At 40.6% G+C, this 27329-nt stretch overlaps 1 protein-coding gene across 3 annotated transcripts in view; it reads left to right on the top strand.

Moving 5' to 3' along the window:
- Positions 1-15117, top strand: part of SMARCA1 (SNF2 related chromatin remodeling ATPase 1) — a 36334-nt gene extending 21217 nt beyond the window's left edge. For 2 of the 3 annotated variants that reach the window (XM_080365451.1, XM_080365453.1), the window contains exons 19-24: positions 1407-1529; positions 3097-3229; positions 4157-4275; positions 4474-4686; positions 9866-9976; positions 10660-15117. In XM_080365451.1, coding sequence (XP_080221577.1) covers positions 1407-1529; positions 3097-3229; positions 4157-4275; positions 4474-4686; positions 9866-9976; positions 10660-10731 — 771 coding nt within the window. In that variant the 3' untranslated portion in view covers positions 10732-15117. The remainder of the gene's footprint in view (positions 1-1406; positions 1530-3096; positions 3230-4156; positions 4276-4473; positions 4687-9865; positions 9977-10659) is intronic. The other variant, XM_080365452.1, reaches the window with a different exon arrangement.
- Positions 15118-27329: the final 12212 nt, after the last annotated feature.

Here is a 27329-nt window from a genome sequence, read left to right as displayed (position 1 = left end):
AATGTAATTAGTTTAGGACGAAAAAATTACTCAGTTAATACTCCAACAAATGAGGATGAGAGGATTGCTAATGTTGAAGGTATGCATGTAAAGAGAGGTGTTTCAGTCCTGTTAATGAAGTGTGTCAGACTGGATAGGTCGAACACGAATACTTGTTATACTAAAAACTTAGTATGACTGTTTACTGGTGATGAAAGTGATAAATGTGATTGTTCTGCTTTGAAATGAAAGTGTAACTTTCCATCTGAAGAGAGTTTATTATTAAAACTACAGACTCATAAACAATATGAAAAGGTATCATGTAGGTAGAGACCAAGCTTGGTGTCAGTTCTTCAGCCACCGAAGCCAAGGACATTTCTTAGGTGTTAAAAACAGCTCTTAACTTCCTTTCCCTTTTGCTGCAGAAATATATAAGGTCTACACAATCTTTACTGGATACTGGTTTCTGACTTGTTTGCTGTTGTGATATGGTATTGCCATAAGCAATTTAAAGGTCACAAATTGGTGTTAATGTGGAGAGGGACAGACAAAATGTTGTTAGGCCTTTTTACATTATGTTGTCTGTCTCATCCTTACTTTGGCAGTGTGCAGGTTTGAAGGTCACGAGTGCAGGTTTTATAGTAAACCTGGCAAAGCTTAATGTTTCGCTGTAATTATGAAACATAAACCGTTGGATGTAAGAGAAAATGAAAAATGCCACTGAAATCGGTGAACTGCGACAGCTTACGTTATGTGTGAGGTTCTGCCTCTCACAATATCCCTAAGTCATTGTGTGTAGAAGTCGTGGGTACAGGGCATAACAAAATTATGTTTGACAAAGTCTGGTCCTATTTTGGAGAGGAAGGGTTTAAGCAGTAAGATTCAGATCTAGGTAAAAGACATTTGTTAACTTGTGCAGATCACTGCTTTAATATTAGTTGGAAAAAATGTATTTTACCATTTATTCTACTGTGTTTCTCACTGAAGTTTCTTAAAGAAACAGTGAATAGGACCCTTTTGGTACTTATAAGTGAAGATAAACTTTACATTCAGAGCTTGTGAAACAAGAAGGAATGAGCATAGTTAAATGACAGTGTTTGATACATCACCTTGTCTTGGAAGATAATATTTTCAATTTTGCAACAGTTTTGTAGATACTGATGAAAATGTTCTGGTAGTTATCTTTAAAATATTTTTATTGTGGTTGGTTTCTTCAGGGTAGCCAATGTGTGGTGGTGTGGGTTTTTTGTTTGGGCTTTTTTTTTTTTTTTACTTCTGTGACAACAAATGATTAGTGGGTGTGGACTGCATCAGTCCTGTGAGATCTAACGTGCTTATAAATTGTAAACCAAGGTTGATAGAAAAGTGTACAGTCTTTTTTTAATAACACTGCTGTGCTGCTGCGTATTGATACCCCTGATTTTTAGGTCCCCAGGAATCCTGAGCTCCCAAATGCAGCTCAGGTACAAAAAGAAGAACAAAAGAAGATAGATGAGTCTATGCCTCTGAATAGTGAGGAAACTGAAGAGAAAGAAAAGCTTCTAACACAGGTAAAATGAAAACAGCTGAAGTATTTAATCACACTTTTTTTTGTTACTAGTATGAGATATAAATACTAATAATGATAAACATGCACAGGAAAGCTTCTTCCTGTAAGATCAGTGCAGAAAGCACAATATATGTGATGATTTTGCTTGGTTTGCTTTGAGGGACCTTTCCTGTCCTTGAACAAGTTGATGTTTTAGTCACCTACTATTCCCTTGAATGTCTGCAATGTTTCTGAGGCGAGGACTTGTGTAGTAGATGCAATACGTGCAGAATCCAGTCAGTAGGTTTCTTGTATATGCATCTGCCTTGCATGTTTTATCGGTAAGGCTTTGTATATAGAGAGGACAAGCCTCTATCAACATATATGCTATTGACACAGTGTAAGACCTGTCACATCCCTTCATTTTGTCCTAGTTGGGTTGTTAGGCATGTTCCTTTATACTGGGACTGAATCCCTGTCACTGGCTAGTTTCTTGACTTTTTGGACTATTATCCTGCTGAGTAGGCTTATTGGAAGCTAATTGTTTAAGAGGGATATGCCTCAAAAATGAACAGGATGTTTTGATTCAGAAATTTTTGTGTAAAAGAATTGGGTGTGGTGTACTTTGAGAAGGAATTTGCAAGGTCACAATGTGACTATTAATTTCACCTGTTTGTAGCAGAGGAAGTACTCAAGCTGGTGCTGATATGCATGTCAGTCTGTTGTTAATGATTAAAAAGAAATATTTGTATTGTGTATATTAGACTTCTTGTAAGATGCTATCTAATTGTGGAGTGAGCTTAGCCGGAGAACTGACAAGAGTGCCTTTTAAATTTATGTCTGTGATGAAAGAAACTCAATGCACTAAATTGCTGTTTAGGCATGTGATTTTTTTCTTGTGTGTTCTTGATGTTTTCTTCTTTCCTTCTCTTTAAACTGTAATATCTCATTCTTGGATGATTTTTTTGTGCATTGTATCTCACTTAACTGTTGTTCAGTTTTGGATTAATTTCTTTGGTACATAACAACAAATTTTGTTTGACAGCGCTATAGAGTTTCCATTTGATTGCATCTTTTTGGACTAGAGATCGTTTCTTGACATACTTACGCTTCCATCCAGTGTCTGGTTCAAGGTTTGTAAATGTCTGAAGTAGGAGCTCTTGCTTTAGATACTGGTCCTACTCTAAGAACATGTAATGACACTTGCATTGGTGCACCCTCTACTCTTAAGACTTCTGTTGCTTGTATCTGCTGAGGGGTGGCTTAAATGAAATTGCAGTGACTTACCATTGAGCTTGTTTCTTTGGAGAAACACCACATAAAGTTTTAAGAAGAAAGAAGAGTAAAAAGTTCTTACTAATGCATGTGGAGTCATGCACAAAAATAACTCATTAGACTTTTAATGATTCAGTAATAAAGCCTGGATAATACAAGCTTACGGAAATCCTGAAAGACCGTTAACCACTGTAATTACGTGACATTGTCTTGTGTATGTATCATTTGCTCCAATTGGCAATGCCTCTGCAAAGTTTAGCAAAATGTTTTCCTTCTACCTAGTAATGCCTTCTTTGATCTCTTGCTACTTACAGGGTTTTACGAACTGGAATAAAAGAGATTTTAATCAGTTTATTAAAGCTAATGAGAAATATGGTCGTGACGATATAGACAATATTGCCCGTGAGGTGGAGGGAAAGTCACCTGAGGAGGTCATTGAGTATTCAGGTTTGTGGTATTTTGAAGCATATTTCTTAATCACGTGGTATCACCGTAATTTTTGCTAAGTGTTCTTTTAAAATTACAAGATAAAGAATTTGGATGTGTATAAGAATAATTTTTTTAAAAATTTTAAAAAGCACATGATGGTTCTTTTCAGAAGACTTCTTTTAAAAAGGTTGAATTTGCAGCATATAAATACACTTTCAGCTGCCTTTATAAAAAAAATTTACAACTTGGCAGAGTTAATTTATGTTGAACACATGGTCTTGTGGAATCGTGAAGCTGCCTTACAGTGGCAACATGATTCTTTATGCTGTAAGTATATGTGCTATTTTGGCTAGTATGCCTTATCTTTGTGTCTTGTATTTACTCATTGCATCTTAATTTGCACGGAATTCTTCCTCTTTCATCCTTGAATTTAATTTTACTAAACACCTTCATAAAATTTAACTTTGCAGTGTGCTTTCTGTAGCTTAAAAGGAAAAGCTCCACAAGAGTTTCCTTCAAAATGTTGAACTAACTTTGGGATGACTAAAAGATGTCACTGGAGGAGCCACACATTACTAGCTTTTTTAACAGACCAAGTAGTCTCTGACCTTAGAGATAGCTACTGAAATATGAATGTTTCGCTGCTAGACTAGCGCTTCTGACCTGTTTCACCATTGTTACAAAAGTAATTTTTTCAGAGTTTTACATAACTACAGTTGTTATTAAACCTTTGTTTATAGTTAACTTTTAAAAACATTGAATAAAGGTTCTATGCAAGTTTATTTCTTGGCTAGCATAGTAGAAGGAAGAGTATTAGCAAATCCTTTAAGACTTAATGGAACCACAAACTGCAGTTTTTTTTCTTTGCTGGGGTTCCTCAGCTGAGTGAAGTAGTAAGAGTAGAGGAAAAGGCTTGACTTTACAAATTATGTGTTTTGGTTTTAGCTGTTTTCTGGGAACGTTGTAATGAACTACAGGACATTGAGAGGATTATGGCTCAGATTGAACGAGGAGAGGCAAGAATTCAGCGGAGGATCAGTATCAAGAAAGCCCTTGATGCCAAAGTAATTATTAAAGAGTTTTTGTTTTCTTCAGCTGACTTCTTCCAAATTCCTTCAGAAAAGAAATGGTTGGGGATGGGAGTTCTAGCTTTTTATATAGCATATGTAGGATATCATGTATTGGTAATCTACACTAATATGTAACAAGTCCTTGATGTAAGATTGTATGTTTAATAGCCCTTATTTTTGTTCTGCATTCAGATTGCAAGGTATAAAGCACCTTTTCACCAGTTGCGTATTCAGTATGGAACAAACAAAGGAAAGAATTACACAGAAGAGGAAGACAGGTTTTTGATATGCATGTTACACAAGATGGGCTTTGACAAAGAAAATGTGTATGAGGAACTAAGGCAGTGTGTGCGCAATGCTCCTCAGTTCAGATTTGACTGGTTTATCAAATCTAGAACTGCAATGGTAGGTATCAGTTACATGGACTAAGTCATTATGTGAAGTATCTTGTTCTGCCTTTTTAAGCACCGCCACATAAAATTCGGACTTGTGCCAGAATATTGGAATCTAAGAAACAAGTGCTGAAAAAATAACTTTAGTTTTTATTCTCATTTCTCATTCATAAAATAACCTTTTTCCTTAGTACAGCAAATAACGTAATAAATTGAAACAGATTAGAAAACCTGCCAAGCGGAAGTCCCATGTTACCCAAAGGGATTAATGTAGAGATAGACTATCCTTACAAATACCCTTGTTACTTTTATTGCAAATTGAAAGTTTTACCAAAAAAAGTCTCTTAAGATACAACTGCTTTTCAGAATTATTGGACAATATAAAGACTGAAAACATCTGAGTTGTATACTAGAAAAAAAGACCTTTTCTTAATATTGGAACTTAATTTCTAAAAGCACGAAGAAATGTAGTGATCCATGTAAGAATCATTAAAGCAATTGGTTTAAAATGCACGTTGTAGTTGTGAATATTGTCACATGGAAGTACTTAATTTTTTTAATTATACTTTTCTGAAGCTTTTATTCATACCTGAGGAATATAATACAAGTTTGATAGCAAGTAAACTAGTACTCTGAGTTTTAGCTGTATTTTTTTCTCTCCTTTGTTTGAAAAGCAGAGGCATTCTTTTTTTAATCATTAAGTGGGAAGTCATAACACTAACAGAAGCTTTGGTAGTTACAAATAATAAGCTGTGTAGGTACCGATCTCCGAATATGGGACTCTCTTGATGGTAAAAAGCTGTTAGCTCTGCCCTGGAATTTTTGCTGATATCTCCCCTGATTCAGTTCCTTTTCCTTAGGAGTAAAATTTGTAAAAAAAACAGGTGTGCATTTTCATGTGAACGTACTTATATAGTGAAAATGTACTTCCAGACTTTTTCATAATACAGGAAATAACTTCATCTTACTCGCTTGCAATGAGTGAGAGCTGGAACGCGTTGGGTTTTGTTTTGTCTGGTTGGATACAAAACCATGTTGGTCATGGCTGATAAAAGGGAGTAGAGCACAGTGTCCTTTATACAGGTGTCATAGATTCTCCCTGTTGTCTTAAAAATTTTTTTCTAATTAAATGTTATGCTGCAGTCTTGTAACTTAAATGTCATTTCATATACAAATCTGGATTTTTTTAGTAGATTAGCCTAGCAATTGTGGAACCACTGTGTGTTATTGTTTACTGCCTTCATTTCCTGGCCTCAACATTTGTTTATAAAATGTTCTTTCAGAGTTCTGGGTACCATACTAAGAATAAATAAAACATAAGATAAAATATTTAAAATGTGTATTTGAACAGGTGGGGATATTTGCTTTTCCTAGTGCTACTTATAACTATGCAATACAATTTCTACTTGATATTTTAGCGATTAAAGTGTTTGTGAATAGTGCAGCTGTTAACCCTTAATTGAAAAGAATTACAAGCTTTTCTTGCTAAAATGTCTGTTTGAAGAAATACTGGACTTTAAAATTATGTCCATAAAAGAGAAACCTCCAATATTTAGTCTATTGTGAAGTTTCTTTAAAGTTTTCTCTGGAGGAATCCGTTTAAGTAAATCATAGAAGTGGGTACTAGAAATTAAAAATGTAGCTCAACATTTACTATTAGTTGTCATATAGTTAAGTCAGGGGTAGAGTTAAATACTCAGTTGAAATCTTCTTGCAAATCCTTATGTTCAGCATAATTTTCTTTTCAAAGGGGATAGGAGTCATTTGCTAAAATGTGAAAATATGTTCTGTGGTGTCTAATGCTGAAATTGAGGCACTGGGAATACAGTCAGTCTTCTGGCCTACATTCTAAAAAAATCTGTTAATATTTTTTGGTTTTCTGCTATTACACGATTGAAAAAGAATAGTATGAAAATACAAAGCTAAAGTAATCTTTCAATGTGTATTTAATTTTCTTAAATGTGTTAAACTGTCATGATATGTATGGTTTAATAGTTTATAGTGACCAGTCACTGATATATTTTAGGTATTCAAATATCCTGACGTTTGTGGAAGTGTTAATTTCTATGGGTCCATTTTGCACCAGCTTGGTAGTTTTTATGGAGAAATGTGCTGGAAAGTCACTGGATACCAAGAGTAATGAACCAAGTATAAATCAAAATGTTTAATAAGGGGTAAACAGTAAGTTCAGTGAAAGTGGATAAAACTTAGAATAGTGAAATGCGCATGTGATCATTCAAACTGATGTGGAACAAGATAGAAAGGGCAGCATAATTCTGGAAAGGACTAGGCTCTTTGAGAAGACTTTGTGTTCTGCTAACCACTAGATGTCTCTCGAATTCCATATAAATAGCTGATTTAGCTTCCATCTTCTTGTTTCGGTTTCTTCTTCTTGAAGGATTTCTCTTTGGAAAACAATAATTCTGCTTCACATATTTATTCCAAAACCAGATGGTTTATCCAAAATGTAAGTTTTCAAAGAGATTGAGAGTGCCTAAAATTGTAGCTTTTTTTTTTAACTAGGCACAGAGGCTTAAATTTTTTAAGCTTAGTTGTTACTGTTCTTTTAGTTCTGTCCATGCAGGGAGAATGCAAAATATCATGGCAGTAGTGAATCATGTATCTCTCTTCTGAAGTCATAAATTGTGCATATTATGTTCTACCTTTCCACACACCCTAGCTAGTATAAGACAAATGGCTCCTTTGTAAATACAGGAATATACAGGCCTGTTGGCAAATCTTAGGACTAGTTTCATTCCCAAGTCAGCATCTCTGCCTTCAGTCATGCAGAAGGTGATGGTTCAGTGCTCCCATCTTATTTATTGCAATACGGGTCTTTATAGCTATGAAGGGGTGAGCAAAGCACATCTTATCTCTTTCCATCCTAAAGAGAAAAGTATCAGGCCACACTGAATAAAATCTCATCTCTAAAGTGCAAGGCATTTTAAACTCTAACTGTATTTTTCTAGTATAAAATGGAATGGATCAGTCCATATTGAAATTTCAGTAGCTCAAGGCAGGATTTATCGTGCAGATTCTTTCTGATGGTAGGTGTAGAAGAAACCTGTGTGCATGTCACATCTTACTGTCAACTGCTTCTGTGATTCTCCAGAGAAAATTGGTTTTGAGTCCATCCTCTGTCCACAGCAGATGTTCAGGGGTAGTAGTCCATCTGGAAAGTCTAACCATGAACCTGTACCCTTTAATAAATGTATGTATTTATGCAAACATCTTTCTCCAGGAAGGCGGAGGATTTTTCTCAGTGCCTTAGGCAAATGGATCAAGGTTATTTCTTAGTCCTTTCTGCTTAACTGCTTGTCTCGAATTCAGCAGAACCCAGCTTCTCTCTTAGTAAAAAAGATCTGTCTGATTATTGTTACAGAGCAACTTGGCATTGGTCTTCACCTACAGTTCCTAAGACTTTGAGTGCAGTGCACACAAATGCAAATTATGTAAAATGCTTCTGATGTTGACAATTATCTTGCCACTTCTGTCTTTTACTTTTTATCTGCTCTTCTTTGTTGATTGTGTAGGTTTTTGGGGCAGAGACTTTTTTGTTCTGTGTTTAGGGACACAGTATGTGGTTGGGATGGCTTGCACTGGAGTTTTCTCAGACTTACTACCAGTTTATCTAAAAATTGTGTGAGTGGAATTTGGTTTTTTTTATTGGTTTAAGTGAAAGTATTCTAGGTCCAGGAGGACTATTGCATTCCAGGGTGCAAGCATGGCGCCCTAATTTATGGTTGAATCAGAGTGTGTGGGGTTACTTTTACATGGATGTGGTAGAAATGACTGATAATACTTTGCAAAACTACACACATGAGATTGGAACACTTCCAGTAGAGAGCTGTCAAGAAAAATGTACTGATTTTTTTTTCTTTTTGGTTTAAAAAAAAACCCAATTCACATGGTGGGCAGGATTCTCTATGTTTATTCTGAATTACGCTGCCTTCACGCAAGGCCATGGAGCACCCTTTGTAGAGGAAGCTGTGGAAACTATAGAACTTAAGGAATGTGGTTAAACTTGAGGGTATTAACGTCTCAAAGATGAGTCGTATGCTTGAATGTTTCAGAACGTTCAGGATCAAGAAAGTGTGTAGGCTGCATCGTTATCCATCATGTGACATGATGGCTGAGGCAATATACAGGTTACAGATGCTGAGAAAATAGAGACTAATTCCTGGGCAAAAAGGTCACCTGTTCACTGCATTGCAAATAGACTAGTTGTAAAGATTTATGTTACTAGGTAATACTAGGATAGCTTGTGGTTCAAAACTTGCTTCATTGAGTTTAATAGAGATAAGACATATTTTCATGTCTCTTTTTTTTTTTTTTTTCCTCGAAAGAAAATTTCTTGCTTTCAGTTAGAAAAACTCATGGAATGGCTGTTCTCGAAGTACATAGAACATATGGAACAAGTATTATGAAAATGAGTTGTATATTTGGTCAGAGATTTTTTTTTTGAAGTGAGGTACAAGAAACTGGCCAAGTCAAATGAGTTCTATTAACCAAGCCAACTGTTATTAACAGCCGTGCAGATACTTTGAGTTGTACTGGAAATATTTTTTTAATGTATACATGACATGGCCTTCAATCTTGATCACTTTCAGATGGCTTGAAAGTTGTCTTGATGCTAAAAGCATTTAGGGCCTCCTAGCTTTTTGGTGCTGTTTAACTAAAAATACAACAGTGAGTTCATGATTTAAGGCTGGATAGATTTTAACCAGCTTAAAGCTCTGCAGTGTCTTGTCACAAAAAAACCAGCCTGTGTGCCACAGGGCAGTATTGCTGAAGATAGCTTTGATTATTTTTCTCTCTGATTTAAAGGTATACTTGAAGAACTCTTCCTAAAATCTGGCATGGTATGTTGGCAGGCTATAACTTGCTGAATCTGGAAAAGGTAGAAGATCAGATTAGTCTTTTGGAGTGTCCATTTGGAAGATACAGACAATCCTGAAAACTCCTTGTTAGGAATTTGACTATTTCAGTAAATCTCCCTTTCTTTATAAAAAAAGGTAGCACAAAAGTAAAGACAGATGAACAATAACTAAGCTAATTTTACTAGTTCGGGAATAGTGAATGTTTTAGGAAAATTTTAAGTATTTTGGAATTCAAGAATTTTGAACAGGTTTATGTAAATGAGAGAATATATATAATTTATTTAGCAGATTTGATGTTTTCTGTTCCCTTAGGAGTTTCAGAGACGCTGCAATACTCTCATATCATTAATAGAAAAAGAAAATATGGAAATTGAGGAAAAAGAGCGAGCTGAAAAGAAGAAAAGAGGAGCAAAAGTGACAGCAGTATGTTTAACAGCACTTCTAGTGGGACAGATTCAATTATATTGTTATAAAGTGAAAAAGATAATTGTAGCTTCTGATTGTTTTAGTATAAACCATTAGTTGAGAGATTAAACTGTAATATTTCTTTGTTCACAGCTCTCCTAGTTTTTAAGTAGGTGTTCCCAATTCATAATATTTTGGGGCTCTTATTTGAGTCTTCTGTTTAAGTAGCAGAGGAAAACTTTTTAAGAAAACATAGCACTGCTCTCTTTGTACCTACATATCTGCATCATATGCTTGCTTTAATTTAATCTCATATTGTTATTCCTCCCCTACACAGTAGTTCCTGGAAGAATGATAAGAAGTACTCCTTTTCTTTTGAAGAATTGTCGTCTTTAGAACAGAATTGTGTAAAAGTCAAGGTCTTGATCTTTTAATCCAATTCATAGTATGTGTGGTACCTGTAGCATTGAGCCTGTGTAATGATTTCAAGATGATAGAAAGGGTAGCAGGATTAAGTGTCTAAATCTAGGATTTTTGTTTGCCCTTCCATTAGATCCTACAAAGCTGAATTTAAATATATAACACATTAAGGTCGCTTACTTTCTTTTTAAATAGTCAGTCATGTATTATTTTTTTTTTTCTTTAGAATGCTACCATTTCCTAGAATTTGTAAAATTATTTTTTTCCCCCCCCCTTTCTAGTCCCAGAAGAGAAAAGCAGATTTGGCTACTGAGAACTCTGGAAAAAAAGATGCTAAGAAAGTGAAGTCGTGAACCTGAAAACTGAATGCTAAATGTAAAACTGCCACTTTCATCTCTCCATATACAAGTATTAATTGCCAACCTCTTTGTATTCATGGTACTCTCCCCCAGATCCCATGGTTTAATTTTGCAAATTTTGTATACTTTACAATGTCTTTCTTTACCTAAAATGTGTAGCTTTATATCTTTGCATTCCAGTATTTTTGTGTACTGTATTTTGTGAGTTTCATGTCTTCAGCAAAATTCACTCAGTCCTTGTTTTTATGAAGCTTGTGCTGAGGTTTTAGCTTTTATATGTTTTATATGCTGCTGCTTTGAAAGAAAACCTAGATTCTATAGCTGTATTATTGTTGTTTCATATTTTAAATTTATATGGCTGTTGGAAAATAAACTGACTTAATTATTTGAAGAGAAATATACTTCACCTTTGTTTTCCCTACCCTTTTTCCCCTTTTGTGCATAGCTACATTTAGAGTGAATGTGTTAAGGTTTTTATAATTGTGCCTTCATCATTGATCAGAACTTTTTTTTCCAGAGGAGTGCTTAAACTGGATCAGGAGCATGACAGAACAAAAAAAAATAAATATCTAATTAGACTGACATCCTTCTTTGCTGTCAGCATTAATTTGAAGTTTTTTTCTGAAATATTTGGAAGGAAAGCCAGCAAATACTTATTTTTTCTTTTTTTTTGTTTTTTTTTTTTTAATCACTGGTTTCTGCTGGGCTTCATACATGCTTAAACACTGGGTGATGTGTTTTTCAGACTAACTTCTAGATGAAAACTTTTCTATGCCCAATAAATGGAAGTAGTCGCCTAACAGCTTCTTTTTTTAAGTAACAAACAATTCATCTCCTGGTTGGAGGCTGCTCAGCTATGCTGCCTTGTGCTAAAAGATCTTTGTTGCTCTAATTATCTCTGCTAAATTTCTGCTTTTGCCTTTGATTCAACATGTCAGTCAGAAGCAATGGGGATATGTTATGGAGTGCTCCTTTTTAGTATTTCTATTTTAGTGAAGGGATGAAAGTATTGGATGTATGATTTTTTTGACTTTGCAAGAATGGCCTTTATTAAGCAGATTCATAGTTTCTGCTCACCTTAGAGTCTTTGCAGGAGAGGTGGATCAGTAGAACAGTGACTGTGGCATCTCATGTTTTACTTTAATCTTCTGTCTCTGATCTGGTGTTTAGTATGGACCTTGCTACAGTGAGACATGCCCTCATAATGTCAAGTCTAAATTAATGCAGTGTGCTTTACATGGTACTTCCCTTGAAGACTACTTGTAAATTTCTTCTAGTGCAGTTTGCTTCCTTCTGTGGTTTTAGGTGTTTTGAGATGAAAAAACCTCTTTAAACTCTTTGTATTTCATGCTTTGCACTGTCTACCTTCTTCTGTAGTTGTAAAATTAGGCCTTTTTATAAAGTTCCTGACTCTTAGGTGAGAGTTCTGCCCATGTTCTTTTATGTCATTTAAAATATATTGGAATGTCTTTGTAGCTTTCTGGGATTAATCTCTGTAAGCTTGATGAAAAAATTCCAGCCTTTCATAACAGTCTGTGTTTAAGATTTGGGGCAAAATGGTTGTGATGGCAAGTGATGACTTGGGTTGAGCATTTTGAAAGATTAATAATTTGGTTTTGTATTTTGGAATGGAGATTTTTTTTTTGGGGGGGTGACCAAGGTATTAATTACTTCACTGGGCTTTTATTTGTAAGATCTGTAGTGTAAAAAAGGGTATCCATCTGTTGAGATTCACCTGAGTTGAGAGTTACATCTAATAACGATGGGGCACAACTTTCAGACAGGAGGTCAGTCATTGGTGCCAATGCAGGCTTTTAAAAGAGTATGCAACCCAGATGGGATAGGTCTGCTCAGAAAAGAAGGATGTCTTTTCAAAGAATATTTTTATTTATCCTGTTTTATCCTTGGGAGAAGGGCATTCTGTGTAATTATGGGCTGGAAAAAGGCTGTGCAGCTACATACATATATAATCACAAATCCCTGGAGCATCGCTATTAATAGAGAGGGGAAGATGCCTTATTTACATTTGCTTTTTGACTCCCATGTCACTCACTAAGTTTATGGCCCAAAATTATAAACCCAAGTAAAAGCAAGAGGAAAATAAAGGCTGGAAGAGCCAATTGAATTTGTATTGAATAACGTGGCTAAGTATAGACCTTATTCCATTGCTCCTGTTTAGCGTTGGGTGAATATTTTAATGTTTTAAGTCTTGAAATTTCTGGTTTTGTTTATTGTAGATTAGCTTTATTTGACTTGCATGTTTTTGTGTATCTGGTTTCTCTGCTGCAAAGTGTATAGAAAGTCTTAAAATAATAATATCTCAACATGTTCTTTTATGCAGATTTCTTGGGTTTGAGTTACCACTTGAGTTAATGTTCACTTTTCTCCTCCTTCAACACCATGATATACTAGCTATATAGCAAAAGATCATGCAGTTGTTCTTCCAGGTATTATCCTCTTGATCAGACAGCTTCTCTGAAGAATGATAGATGCTCCCAGGAACTATCTGTTATCTCTTACAGTCTGTAGTTCCTAGTTAAACTAAATGTGCTGTTGAACAACAGTCCTTGAGAGGACTTGTACACTCTATACTAGTTCCTCAGCATATTGAGTCTTCCCATCCATCATGTCCCACAGTGATAACTAAAGAAAATTGCTAACAGCTGCTGGTCAGGATTAAAGTAAAATGGATCTTTCTTCTCCTTTTTCCGTTCTTGTAGTTGTGGATACACACAGAGAATGTGCCTAGCAGTATCTAAATGATACGCTGCTGTGACTCAAAATTAGATGGACTAAAATAAAGAAATCTTCCTACTTATAACTACTGTTTTCTTAGGTGAGGAATACTTTTTGTAAATTTGTAAACACTGAATGTAACATAATACAAAACTCCTGAAAAGTCTGGGCCTTCAGGCAATTTGATAGTTGCCAAAAATATTATATATGATACAACATTTTGAAAATAATTTATTGCCGCCTTTTGAGTAGGCAACAAAAGTTTGCTTGTGTTAGCATTAGGCTTGAAAAAAGAAAAAGTAGTCACCTAGCACCTTTCACACATCAGGCAGCGCATGTGACACCCTGGGAGAGGTCACAAAAGTTGTGTCCTTTTTCATCGCTTTCAAATTATCAGTCCTTTTATTTTTGAGTTATGTTAATGCTGACAATGAAAAAGTCACGCAGCTGACCATCTGAATTATATTTAACTTCAGTTTATTATAATGACATAGAGCAGGAATGATGCTTTCTCCCTGCTGGTAATACTGGACCATCTTTAGATACTGTTTGCACAAGTAGCATTCCTATACTAAAATACTAAGTAAGAATTTTTTCTTGTAGGCTAGCATTGCTTGTTTGATCCAGTGCTAATGATGGTTATGGTTTAAGAAAAATCCAGCTTTCACTCTTTGAGACCGTAAGCAAGGGGTGGTCAGAATCTTTCTAAATGTCTGATGGAAACAACTTCCATTGCGCAGCCCCTGCAGCACCTGCAGTGCACTGCTACAGTACAGGCACTCCCTGCACGTGCTCCTCCCCAGGTTCAGTGGACGCATTAGGTCCTTTCAGTGGTCACAAACTGATGCCAAAGCTGAAAAATGTGGGCCTTACAGGTTGAAAAAGCATATGGAATTCTGCAGTCGGCAGCGGTTTATGTGAATGTAAAGTGCCATGCTTGGTGCAGACATGGGCAGTTACGCCGTTGGAAGGGGCTGGTCGCTGCCTGTGGTTTTGATCTGGGTAAGATAGCTAGAGTTGTTACGTTTTACTTAAGTTTAGTCCATGTACTTAGCTTTAAGCATGTATGTAAATGCTTTGGTGGGTTGCAGTTAAAATGTTTGATATGTTCTTTTTCTGAAAGAGTCAAAGTTGAACTTGTTTTGCATATTTTGAAATGTAATGTACTCTTTAATTGCATTTGCATGATATCCATCCTTTCGTAAGAGCCTTAACAGGAGTAGTAATTGCTGCCTCAAAGGTATGTCTACATTGTGGTGTTGAACGATAACTTTGAACTTTTTCAAATTGAGATTAATTTCTTAAGTTGTACACATACAAAAATAAAAATTAATATGAGCCTGATGTCTTCTGGTAGTTATCCTTCCGGTACAGGTGGGCCCAGCAGTTGGATACTGTTCAAAATAGTTTGATTTGTTTTCATTGCTCTTGTACCTCTCATGACCTTCAGGCTGCAGTAGCTGAATGTAAGGGGTGTGCGTGTGTGGTGGTTCCACATCTGCTTTCAGACTTTCTAATTTTCTGTGAAATAAAATACTACTAGTGCCTGTATTTTTGTGAGAGCCTTGCCTGTGTTGTCTCTTAGTATGGTATGATACAATGTATGTTGATAATGTATTAAAGTATATTACTGTTTTTCTGTTATTCCGTACCTCTGGTGTGTTACTAAAATAAAATAATTTGGAGTTCAAGTCGATGGTAAGGGTGGTAAGGACCAGTAATTTTGTCACTGCAGCTGTTGATCACTAGTAGACATGCTAGATATTCTGCTTGTAGAGGTGTGTGCCCTAAGTGAATGCTCATTTGCCCCTTTTTTTTTTTCTCAGGATGACTCCCTAGAAAAAAGGGAGAGACAGTAAGGAGCTCTGGCAGACCAGTTTATCCTGGCGTTGGCTGGTAGCAATTCTGTCTGCTTCATAATGACTTTTGATAGACCTCATTCTTCAAGGTGGGGTACCTAGACCAGGAATAAGGAGCTGGGAATAGAGAGGTGGATCACCTCACCTTGTCCGCAGTAGCAGGCTAAACCATTGTTGGGTTCACCACAAGAACTGTAGCTCTTCCAGGCAGCTTTGCTTAGTGCCAGGCTGAGCATGATCTATAGCTAGTTCCTGCTTCCATCATCTGTGGTGGTCTAGCAGCACTAAGGTCCACTTCTCCAAGATTTTCTTGGAAGGAGCACCTGCTAACTCTTCTGGAGAAGATGATGTTCAAACATCAGAACTCATGGGAACAGTGCTTCTGTCTGCAGAGCTGCCCAGTAGCTGTGGAGTTTGCAGTGGGGTTTGGTGGTGTCACGTGGTGATGGCTCTCCCTGCAGGAGTTCAGTGTTTTGGGAAGGTTGGGCTATAGACACCTTTTTCAGGGAACCGACCTTCTAATTTCTACGGGGCAGTTTGTTGTCATAAGTAAACAGGCTGAAAAGGCATCTTTATCTTCTTGTTCGTTAATAAGGTGGGTGCTGCTGAGGGCCACAAAATCTTAAATTGCACTCAGCTGTTTGGTAAAGGGCATTTATTATGTGTCTCTTTCTCCAGTCTAACAGGTAGATATTCCTCAGGAGACCACTTCACAGGAGGGTTTAGAGTCCAGTAAGGCTTCTGTTAGTTCTTTTTCCTTAGAACTATTGCTTTCGTGCTTTCTCAAGAAGGCCTTCTGAATTTCTAGATGCTTTGATTCTCATGCCTTTATTCCTTCAGGGTTTTTTTTTTTTTTGTGGTTTTTATTTGGGGTTTTTTGGGGGGTTTGTTTGTGGTTTGCCTTTTATATTGTTATTTCTGCTTAGGAAAAGAAAAGCGTGCGTTGACTTCTTGGTATTTCAAATTATTAAAATAATCCTGAGGTTGGTAGTCCTCAGACTCATAAAAGTGTAGCTGAGATTTTGTGAAGATATTGCAAACTGTGTTGCATGCTGGTGGTTTATGAATTTCATGGAACTTTTACAAAATTCTAAGGATAGATCCATGCTGTTAGCAGTCAGTCCTCACTTCTAAATGGATAAAATACTGCATTTTGTTCAAGTACTAACTCATGACGTTTTAAGGTTCTTGAAGAAATTGACTTACAAATTTTTAATCATCGTTCACCTTGAGGAACTGGCTATAAAAAATACTGTCATCTTCTAGTGCCGTGGTTTAACCCTGGCCGGCAGCTAAGCCCTGTGCAGCTGCTTGCTCGCTCCCTCCGGTTGGGATGGGGACTGTCCCCAGGACAGCGGGGCTCCATTGCACGTGATGGGTACTCTGGGAGACAAACGCCATCGCTCTGAACATCCCCCTTCCTCCTCCTTCCCCCAGGTTTATTGCTGAGCAGGGTCCATACGGTGTGGGACATCCCCTGGGCCAGTGGGCTCGGCTGTCCCGGCTGTGCCCCCTCCCAGCTCCTCGTGCCCCCCCAGCCCACTCGCGGGTGGAGGGGTGAGGAGCAGCAGAGGCCGTGGTGCCCGCAAGCCCTGCTCAGCCATAAGGAGACATCCCTGGGTGAGCAGTGCTGTTCCCAGCACCGATCCAACCCGCAGCCCCGCACCAGCTGCTGTGAAGGAAATTAACTCTATCCCAGCTGAAACCAGCACATACAGTAAAGTCAACAATATAGTAAACAGCCATATTTGTAAACTGTAGACTTCATATTCATCTGTATCAATAATTTTCCTTTATGTACATATGGATAAAATGTTGACAGCTTTGCTAATTACTTTTTTCCTTCCCCCCTCCTGAAATATGTTTTCATTGAGTAATGCTTTGTTAAATGAACTCATATTCCATGGTAGTAAGCGTGATAACAGTGTATAAAAATAGACATTGATTTTCAGCTCTTCACTGATACTGAGTCTTAGCTTTTATTTTTTTTCAAAATACCTGAATAGATACTATGAGTGAAATGCTCTTGTTCTCTTCTGAAAAGAATAGCTGCTCATTAGAGATTTTGAGACACCTTTTGTAGGCGAGCACTTTCCTAGTTGAGTAATGTAGTATCAATTAGTTTGAAGCCTAACTCGATGTGCTGGTAAATGTATTCATGTTTTGATTCAGCAGTATCAAACCACAGCACTGACGACCTGATTTAAGGCGATGCCACTGCGCAGTTAGGTATTTCCAGCTGGTTTCCGAGTGTTTGTGTTTGACTGGGAGGGCTGTTCCAGCTGGGCCTGGGGTAACCTGAGCGCAGGCTACGAGCATGTGTATTTTCCCCTGCCTGCTCTGCACCAGCTCCCCTCTCTTTCAGCCGGCGGCTCCTCTCAAAAAGCCCAACCTGACGTGGCTTGTGCCTGCCCAGTTTCAGCCCTGGGTGGTAGGAGAAGCCCTTGGAGCCAGTGGCTGCCTCCTCCCTCTTGAGGTGACACTTGTGCCTGGTCCTGGGGCTGAACAAGGCCATTCATGGTCTTGGAAACCTTGAGTGCCCTGTAGGATTTCAAGTATGTGGATTACTATTTTCATTGGGTACCTTGTACCCTGGCCTGAAGGAGGTTGTCTCTGGACACACTCGGGACAGTCCTGGGAGCCCAATGCCGAGCCGTGCTGCGGCACGCTGACCTGTGCTTATGAGGCTGGAAAATGGAGAAGCAGCGAGAAGTTGCAAGTTATTGCTGTGACTTGCTTTAAACATGGGTTGGTGTTTGGATCGAGGGGTTGGCAAGTCCCTGTAAGGAGGGTGAGGATGCACAGGTGTCTGTGAGGCGCTTGGGGTGAGAGGAAGCCTTTGCTTCTGGGCTTTATTTCAGGTCCTGCTGGGTCAGTTGACATCATGGATATTTTCATGAGGAGGCTCCTTGGAAACCTGTCCAAACTAACAGATTGGGTGACTTGGCGCAGTTCCCAGTTACTGTGCAAGCCCCACTCTCGCAGCGGCTCCGCTTCTGACTTTGGAAATGCAGGAGGAGGAGGTTGAATCTTGGAAACTATTGTCTGTGCCAGGCCGGGGTGAGAGCTGGGTTGCAAAACTCTGTGTGTAATTAACTGGAGATTGATGGCTAAATCTTACCTATTTTTATTAGTAGTAAAGCAAAACTTAAAGCAAATGCACGGTGGCGTGCTGCCGAGTGAGTGGAGTTTGCAGCAAAGGAGCGGTGCGTTTGCTTCGGGACAGCACAGGGCAGCAGCGGGATGCTCTTTGCCTCCTGCTTACCCTGTCTGCATCGTGCTCCTGCTCTCGCTGCTCGGACCCCAGGTGTCCATGCTGGGTCTGGGTGGAGCACATCTGACGATGGAGCTGCTCCCTTTGCATTTGGTTGGGGCCAGTGCTGTGCTGAGGTGCTCTCGTCTTAGATTTTTGTCGGGATGGGGCGGTAGTCCAGCTGCCTCCTCAGGGTTTGCCGCTCCTTTCCCAGCACACTGCCCGGCGCTTGGCTGGCTGGCTAGTTACCATGTGAGAGGTGATGGAGCAGATCTTCCTGTCCAAAAATTGCTTTGTGTTCAATTTGAAAGACCTCCAGCAAAGCTGAAGCTGCACTGGGTGCAGGCTGGAGGGCAGCTCGGGGCCAGGCTGCCCGGGCTGCAGGTGCACCCGTGTCCGGCTGCCCTGTGAAGGTGGGCACCTCCGCTCCCCAGGGAGCAGCATCCCTCTGTGCCGCAGGGGTTTCTTTAGTGGCTTACTGTTAAAATCACATTGCTGGAGTTTAAAATAAATGAATACCACCCTTTCAAAACAAAATGTTTTGGCATCGCTTTATAGCTTCTATAGGTACGTATCTCTGAAATAATTTTACTTACTTACGTTACAAAGTGCTTTTAGTAAGCGCTGAAATACACCTTTCTGTGAGTCACGTTGCTTGAATGCACATGTGGAAGAGGTACAGGAAATTTCTTTTGCTTAAACATCAGCCCTGGAGACTCAACATTTTTTTTTTCCGTATTCAAAAAGAGATTTAATTTTAGCTTTTTGTGATACTCATTAATAATTAGCTGCTCTATACCCTGCAAAGTCTTATTCAACAGGCCTGAAGATTTCCTGTTGGAAACAAAAGGAAAATCAATTTCAACAAATTCAGTTGTTGCCACCTTATTAGGTTACAGTACTCAATGTAAATTAATTTTTTGAATTTATGTCATCGATCAATAGGTGTAATTATTGATTTGGGATGTATGAGGTAAAAGGCAGATAAATAAGTTTTTGTCTTTGTTTTTATAACATGAAAACATGTCAAAGTTTATTGAGCTGCAGGTTACTTTGTAGTGAACCTGAGGAGAACTCAGAAACAGAAGAATAATGTTTGGCTGCCTGTTTCTTGGATGCTAATGGGATTTTCTGAAAATGCTGGCAGGCAGGCATCCCATTTCGGAAGCTGATGGAGATGCCTGGGGCGTAAGGGTATGCTGGTTGTGATGCCCATCCGATCTTCTGCGGGACTGGTTGAAAAGCGGGAGGCTCCCTTGGTGCAGGCCTTTCATTGTGGTTTTGTGCCTTGTGGTTGCAGGTGCCAGTAGAGCTGTGCCCATGCTGTGCCCGTTCAGTAGTTCTGGGCCAGTTTCAGGCTCTTGCTCGCTCTATGGACAGTGGTGCCGTGCCTTGGGACTGGCTGAAGGAGATGGTGATTTCCACAATCCCTTAAAATGCTGTAGATTGAGACTGGGAAAGTCAATAGTGGTGGAGGCTGTTGGAGGTAAGGCTCTGAGCTCACTCCGAAGCACAGATACATCCCTGCCCGTGGGGCTGGTGAGCAGTCAGCTGCCTGTCAGGAGGGCGAGGGCATCCTTCCTTCCCGGGGAGGGCAAGGGCATCCTTCCCATCACCCAGGGTTCCTGCCAGGCATAGTGTTGACCTTCATGTGCTGACAGGTGAGCATGGCTATTTTTTTCCATGCATCCTTACACACTGTGGCTTCATGGTTGAGTTAAGACATCAGCTAAAACCAACTGAAGACCAGAACGTGGCTGCATAATAATTTTTTCTGATATTAAAAGCACTAAGTCCTGCATGCTGTGGCAGAGCTTTTTCTCTTCAGGTGGTGTTTCATTTAAATAACGGAGCTGGCTGGTGCTGGAAAGGCAAGTATAATGGTTTTATGAGGAGATAGAATCTCCGGCAGGAGCAATGTGATTGCTATAAGGTGGTTTATGGTATTCTGTGCAAGGGTTATTTTTTTATTTTCCTGCTGCAGAGCTACCTCCCACCCTAATGGTCTTTCTGTGTTGACCCATTGCCACAGTCGCTTTGTGTTTAAAACTAACGATGTTGATTCTACTTGTCTGATAATACGTCTGCTAAATGTGTCGAAGGACTCTGTAGGGGCAAATGCTACCTGAAGGAGGGGGGTGTTGACTGTTTTCACCCTGATCCCTGTACTTCTGCAGCATGTGCTTTGCTGCTCGTTGCCCACCGTTCTGTTTTGGCCATTTGCAGAGCCCCACGAGCAGGTGTGTGCTTTGTGTGCTGCGTAAGGAGTGCTTGAGGCTTGCCTTACTCATAGCTGCAGAGGCACAAAACGAGGATTATGAGCAATAATTCACTGCAAACAGGAGCACAATGCTACTGAGTTGTAGTATGTGGGGAAAAAAATAAATTAGTAAATAATGTATTCTGTGTGGCTGTTTTCTGTTCCAAAACACTTTGGAAAGTTATGTATGGTGGTATTCAAGTGGCCTAAAGTCCACCTGGCCTACCTAAATATCTACCTTCAGTTCGCTCCATATATCTACCTTTTGAATATTGAACGTAGGCAGACTGCATCAGCCTTCAGAAATCGGCATCTTTTCTGCACAAAGGTCTCAGTGCAGTGCTTAACATGGTCAGGTAGTCTTCATCAGTGGAGGAAATTAATACGGAGCTAATAACACCTATTAAAGCACAACATAAAAATTAGTCCTATCTTTTTCCTGGCTTGGAATGAAACCATTGCACTCTTATTTCAAGAGTTTTTTTTGAGTGGCTGTGGTATTCCTTGCTCAAACCTAGATGTTTATGGTCTGGGCTAGATGAAGCAAGGTGAGCCACTGCCAGTGTGTGCCGAGGCATGGGAGGGCTGAGCACAGTTCGAGTGGTAATTTCTGCAGCAGGACGCGTTTGTGTTAAGTACAGCTTTGCTAAGACTGTTGGTGGGTTACCTACCTGTTTCTTCTGTACTGTGTTTGGATGAAGGAGGGTGCCTACAACCTGAGATCAGCAGCAGCATTGCCAGATTGTTTGCATGCATACCTTATTTTTGATTTAAGGAGCTTTAAGACTTTCATTTGAGGGTTGCTGTAGAAATTGTTCTTGTTTAGGAATTAGCTATAGTAATTAAAAGCTGAGAAAATGCAATATTTTTACTGCTTTCATGGATTTGGGGCACTGCTTTTAAAAAGGGAGGGGGGAAAACCCCAAAACAAAACCAGAGAGAAGAGTTTTGATTGAGGACATAGTGCACTTGATCAAGTGGAGGCAGAGCCCAGCTGGCAGGAAACCTATTAAAATAAATGACAAAATAAGATAGTCAGTTTTGTCAGATGGGGACCACGTTCCTGTTGGAGATGAGAGGATTCACATCAATCACAGCAGCAGTAACTGCAGGTTGTACTTATCAGGGCCTGCACAAAGACTGTAGTTTGTGTCTCTATCTTAGATAGATAGAAATAGATACAGATATCTTGTCAAGGAGTCAGTGCTATAAGAAGAAAAAGTGTATGTGAACTGATCTATAAAAGCTTGGCAGATGTGTTAGCTGTTGAAGCAAAGCTGAGGAGGTATCTCTAAGGTTTGCTGTATTTTTCAAATGGAAAAGTGAAGACAACATCCTCTTCCAGTTTACTAGTCACCTGATAGCCATCAAAAGGAAAAGACCACACTTAACGTTTCTCGCACGTTTTTTCCCCTGCAGTTTGGCTGCAGCGCAGCTGACGTTTATCTGCTCTCTCAGAGCCGTTTGATGTTCACTCTGAAGGGACTGCTGGCCTTCTCTGGAAGGCTTTTGGTACTGCGTGACCTCCTTCATCTCCTACGCTGGACTCTTTTGTGGCTGGAATTGTCTTGCTCCTGCTGTGCAGTGCCTACTGCCCTTGGCCAGGGACTGGGGTGGTTCCTTGACAGTATTTCAGAAACCCCCAAGAGCTAAACAGCTCTTAACGTATTGCAGGCGCAGCTGCTTTAATGACAAGTTCTGTCTGTCACTTGTATTTGTTGAATGCAGAATTTAGTACTCCGGGTACCACTCTACCTCAACAATTTTTTCACTGTCAAAGGCAGAAATGTTGATAAAATTAAGCAGAGTTTGTCAAGGGGCTTTGCAGGTGTTCCCAGGATGCCTTTGTTTTGCATATTCATATAACTCTTGACTATGCAAAGAAGCTAATGTTTATGCCTGTGTAGCTCTTTGATATGTGTGTTTTGCAGAATCTCCTCACAGAAGTTGAATTATTGTAGCCCACAGCACAAAGCTGCGGCTTTCTCATCTCAAACGGTAGCTGCTTATGTTCCTGGTTACGGGGCAGTCAGCTTTCTGCTCGCATTCTCCGTGCCGTGCAAAAAGTGGGTATCACCTCTGCTCCTCGGTAGTAATGACTGTCAATCACTTCTTGTTCATTTCATCAGAATGAAATTAAAATTGGTGTTTTGGAATTAAAGTGGTTCTTAAAAGCCAAGCCCCCTGGGGAAGTCCTTGGCCGCTGTGCAAGGTCTTCATTACCCCACGGCTGCCAGTGGCGGCCATGCGCAGTCTCCTGCTGCTGGAAATACTCTGGACGGACTCAAGAGGCTTGAGTAGATATCTGCAGTAAACCCAAGACTTAAATTTACTTTGAAATATGATGATAGTCAAATCTACTTTGCCTATGCTCTCTGCTGATGGACTTGTATCTCAGTTCTCTGAAAGCGTGGATACAGCCAGATACCAATAGTGGGCTGGATTTTTGGTTCTTTCCAATAGTTCCTTTGATTGAATTCAGCAGTATGTCTGTGGTGGTGGCTGTAGGGATTTGAGCTTGTTGTGTGTAGGTATTATCTCAACATTGATGTCAAACTGGTAGCTCCTTTTCCACCTGTGAAGTCTCACGTACACCCGAGTTGGGTAAAACCCCATAGAAACGGCTGAGAACATCTGTGTTCACACGCGATGGGCTGGTTCGGTCATGGCAATGGCAAGAAACTCGGTAAGAGCGGAGTTGGTGTCGTGGCAGCTTGTCAAGTGCTTGCAGGGTCCCTGGCGGTGCCAGCAGGACTGGTGGCTCTGGGTGCCCCAGGCTGGAGCGCAGCGGCGTGGCCCTTGGAGCGCTGCCCCGGTGGTGGCTGGGACAGGGTTAATTTTCTTCTTAGCAGCCGGTGCAGGGCTGTGTTTTGGATTTGGCGTGAGAACAGTGTTGACAGCACAGTGATGGTTTTAGCTGTTGCTGGGTTTGTTTACACTAGATCAAGGACTCTTTGGTTCCTTGTGCCGTGCCAGCCAGAGGGCTGGGGGGGCACAGGGAATTGGGAGGGGACACAGCCAGGACAGGTGACCCAAGCTAGCCAAAGAGGTATTCCATACCGTATGGCGTCATGCTGAGTATATAAATGGGGGGAAGAAGGAGGAAGGGGGGACACTTGGCATGATGGCGTTTGTCTTCCCGAGTAGCCGTTACACGTGATGGAGCCCGGCTGCCCTGGGGATGGCTGAGCACCCGCCTGCCCGTGGGAAGTGGGGAATGAACACCTTGCTTTGCTTGTGTGCGCGGCTTTTGCTTTACTTATTAAACCGTTCTTATTTAAACCCTTGAGTTTTACATTCCTTTCCGATCCTCCTCCCCATCCCTCTGGGTGGCAGGGAGTGAGCAAGCAGCTGCGTGGGGCTGGGTTGCTGGCCAGGACACTGTGTCTGGCTCACCCCTGGGACCACAGCAAGTGCCTGCCTTCGTGGGCTCTCTGCTCCTTCTCTCCTCTACTACCACCTGGTTACATGTGTGCTTCCTTTAAGGTGGGGGTGGCTACTCCTCTCTGTTATGGTAGCGCCAAGCAAAGTGGGCTACCGTCCTGGCTGGGGTCTCTAGGTGCTGCTGTAATATTAGTAAGAGCCTTGTAATAAGACGCAGTGTTTACAGTTCATTCCAATTCATGTCTGTTCTGAGTAGTTCTGAGTAGTATCATGGCCTCAGCTACATATAAAAATAAGTAATTGATTTGCTTCCTATTGAATAAACGACATGCCAGTGCGATGATTAATGAATAAGAAATCACAAGTGTCACCGGCACACAAATGGGAATCATCATTCCCTTAACAAATTTTTTTCTAGTTGGGTTTAACTTTCCATTGGGAATTAGTTTCTCTAATTTAACAAAACCACCCCATAAATAACTCATCATTTTTTATAAACGTTGGTTAAAGAAATCTGTATTGAAGTACTGAGAAATGACACTTGTGGAAGAAACACTGCTGCAAATAATGGGAAAATTGCAGATGTATTTTATACCTCTTCTGAAAATCAAAAGGTCTCATAAATACAGTCTGTAAAAATGTCTGTGGAAGAGTTAACATAACTGTACAAGCAATAAGCCTGACCTTTCAGTGTAATTTATTTTAGATTTGTGCAATCCTTTTTTATTAAAACTAGCACATCTGAAGCAGAATTAAATCCTATTATACCAGCTCTGTGATTGTATCAATTTTTCTCTGCCATGGCACACTTTATTAAAAATTACTTTGTTTCATATTGGCTAACGCAATCAGGGGAGTAAATGAGGTTTTGTGGCCTTTGATAAAGGAAGAAGCATGTGGTTCCTATCCTTGAAAGCAGTGTAAATTACCACGAGGCACAGCTGAGTTTCAGCCCTACAAAAACCAGTGGAGGGGCTCCCTCTGTGGGGTAGACACAACTCCCCACCCTGTTCCAGTGTCTGCACTGGTCCACGGACTGGGTTACACAGGGACAGCTGTATTACGCGTTTATGCCTTCCTGTTAGCAAAAATATTCCTGTGAACTAGATACCAAATCCTTAGAGAAGCTATTTATATCAGACAGGGAGCCCTGCAATGAAAAATTTACTTCTTGGTTCCATGTGGCAGATTCACCGTACATCCCAACGTCACAAAACCACAAGTGTGTTCAAGTCAGGCTAAAATGGCACGGAGGGTAAGATGTCTCGGTTGCTCAGCCGGAGGTCACGCTCCTAGGCTGGGGCCAAAACCAATTAGGTGACTTAAACCCCAGGTAAACTGACTGTTCACTGGTTATGCAGGAGTTAAAAGCAGTGCGTGCATCTAGAAAGTCTTAGATTCTCCAGTGTCCCTGTTAGTATGAGCCTGGTGTTGATGGGAAGAGTTGGTTTTGTCTGGCAACAGCGGTACTTGCACCAGCACCGGTGGCCCAGGATGCCGCAGCGGTGCCGGCTGCGTGCTGGTGCGGGGCTGCGCAGCGGTGCAGCTTTCCCTGCTCCGAGCATCCCTGCCTGCTGGGCTTGATTTGATGGGCTGTCAAGGTCTCTGGACTCGCTTCGATGTTGCTTCTGTGATAGTGAAAGAATTGTTCTAAAGAAAGAAACTGTAAGGCAATGTGGCTTTTCTGGGACTGGAAAATACATGGGGTTAATGAAGAGGAGGAAGAGCCTGAGTGTATCAGCTCTTAATAGTCACATAAAGCTAAATGTAGGTCTGAAGCACTTGGCGTAATGTGGGGTGCAGGTATGTCCTAACTGAAGATTCCGATCTATTTTTTGACGGCGCTTTGTGTGTCTGTGCTGGCTGTTTGGAGGTCCGAATCCGGAGCTGGCGGCCGGCACCCTTGCTGGCGCTGCCCACACGTACCGGGGGGGGGGGGGGGGGGGGGGGGGGGGGGGGGGGGGATGGGCTGCGCTGTTTACATTCACAGCTGGGCTCCAGCTTTGTCTCGCACCTTTCCTGAGCACAGTACCTCTGAGACAGGAACAAGCTTCTTACTCCTTTTGATAGCCAAAGAAATCCAGGTTTTATGGGTTTATGTCCATTGAAATGGGAAAGGGGTGTTGGGAGGAGGAAGGCAGAGTTTTGGAGAGCTGCGCTGAGGGTCCTCCTGGCAGCCCAGCTCTCCAAAAGCGCTGCCTCTCTTTCTGACCCTGTGCTCAGGGCCATCTGACGATATTGCTGTGTATGCTGGGCTTTCTTCCTCTTTTCTCACCATCTCACGGGCTTGTCTGTGTTTCTGCCTTTTACATAGTCCTGTGCTCCAATGCAAAATCACCAGTTACCATCAGTGGACCCTCCTGTTTGGTGTCTACTCCTGGAACCGGCCTGGATACGTCCTTGTTCTGAACCAGGACGTGTGCTCGTAGCTACCCCCTGCCTGTGCTTCATCCCGCTGTTGTCCCACCGTGGAGCCTGTTTCCAGGCTGTGGGTGTTCCCTCCAAAGCCAGCAGCACTGAAGCGCTGGGGCACTTGCTGCCCGTCTGTGGATGGTACCCAGGTTTTTTTTTCCCCTCGATTTCTTGCAGTGCAGAGTTAGGTGGGATTGCAAGGGGATTTAGATGGAGCCGAGTATTTTTTCAAGTTTAAAGCCTGTCTAGTGCTTTTTAACTGACCAAGATCTATAGTGCTTTGGAGTATTTACTGCTTCTATTTAATGGGCTGTTTACAATTTCAGTACCAGCCTCAGGAGCCTTGTTGAGCATATTTTCATGCTTATGACATGCTTACGGTGAATAATAAGAACTGACACGTTTCGCCTGTACAGGTTAATGCCCCCAAATCAGGTGCTATAAATTGTTATGGGTAGGTAGCTGGGGCAAGAACCTTTTCCCCATCTGCTGTTTGTTTTCTATAGTGTTATGGCAAGAGCTGCCTTTTTTTTTTTTGTTTGTTTTTGCTTCTGCTCTTTGTAGGCAAAGTGCAAGGTTGCCTTTTTCTTCCCCTCTCCCACGTGGTGTGTGTGCACTGGGGGAAGAGGTATGGCTGGAGACATCCTGAAAGGCTGCACTTTGGAGAAGATGCTCTCCCTCTCCAGCA

This window comes from Falco punctatus, assembly GCF_963210335.1.
Source record: "Falco punctatus genome assembly, chromosome: 15".
NCBI lineage: Eukaryota > Metazoa > Chordata > Aves > Falconiformes > Falconidae > Falco > Falco punctatus.
The sequence above is the reverse complement of the archived record's forward strand: the minus strand, read 5'-3'. Positions and strand labels throughout refer to the sequence as shown.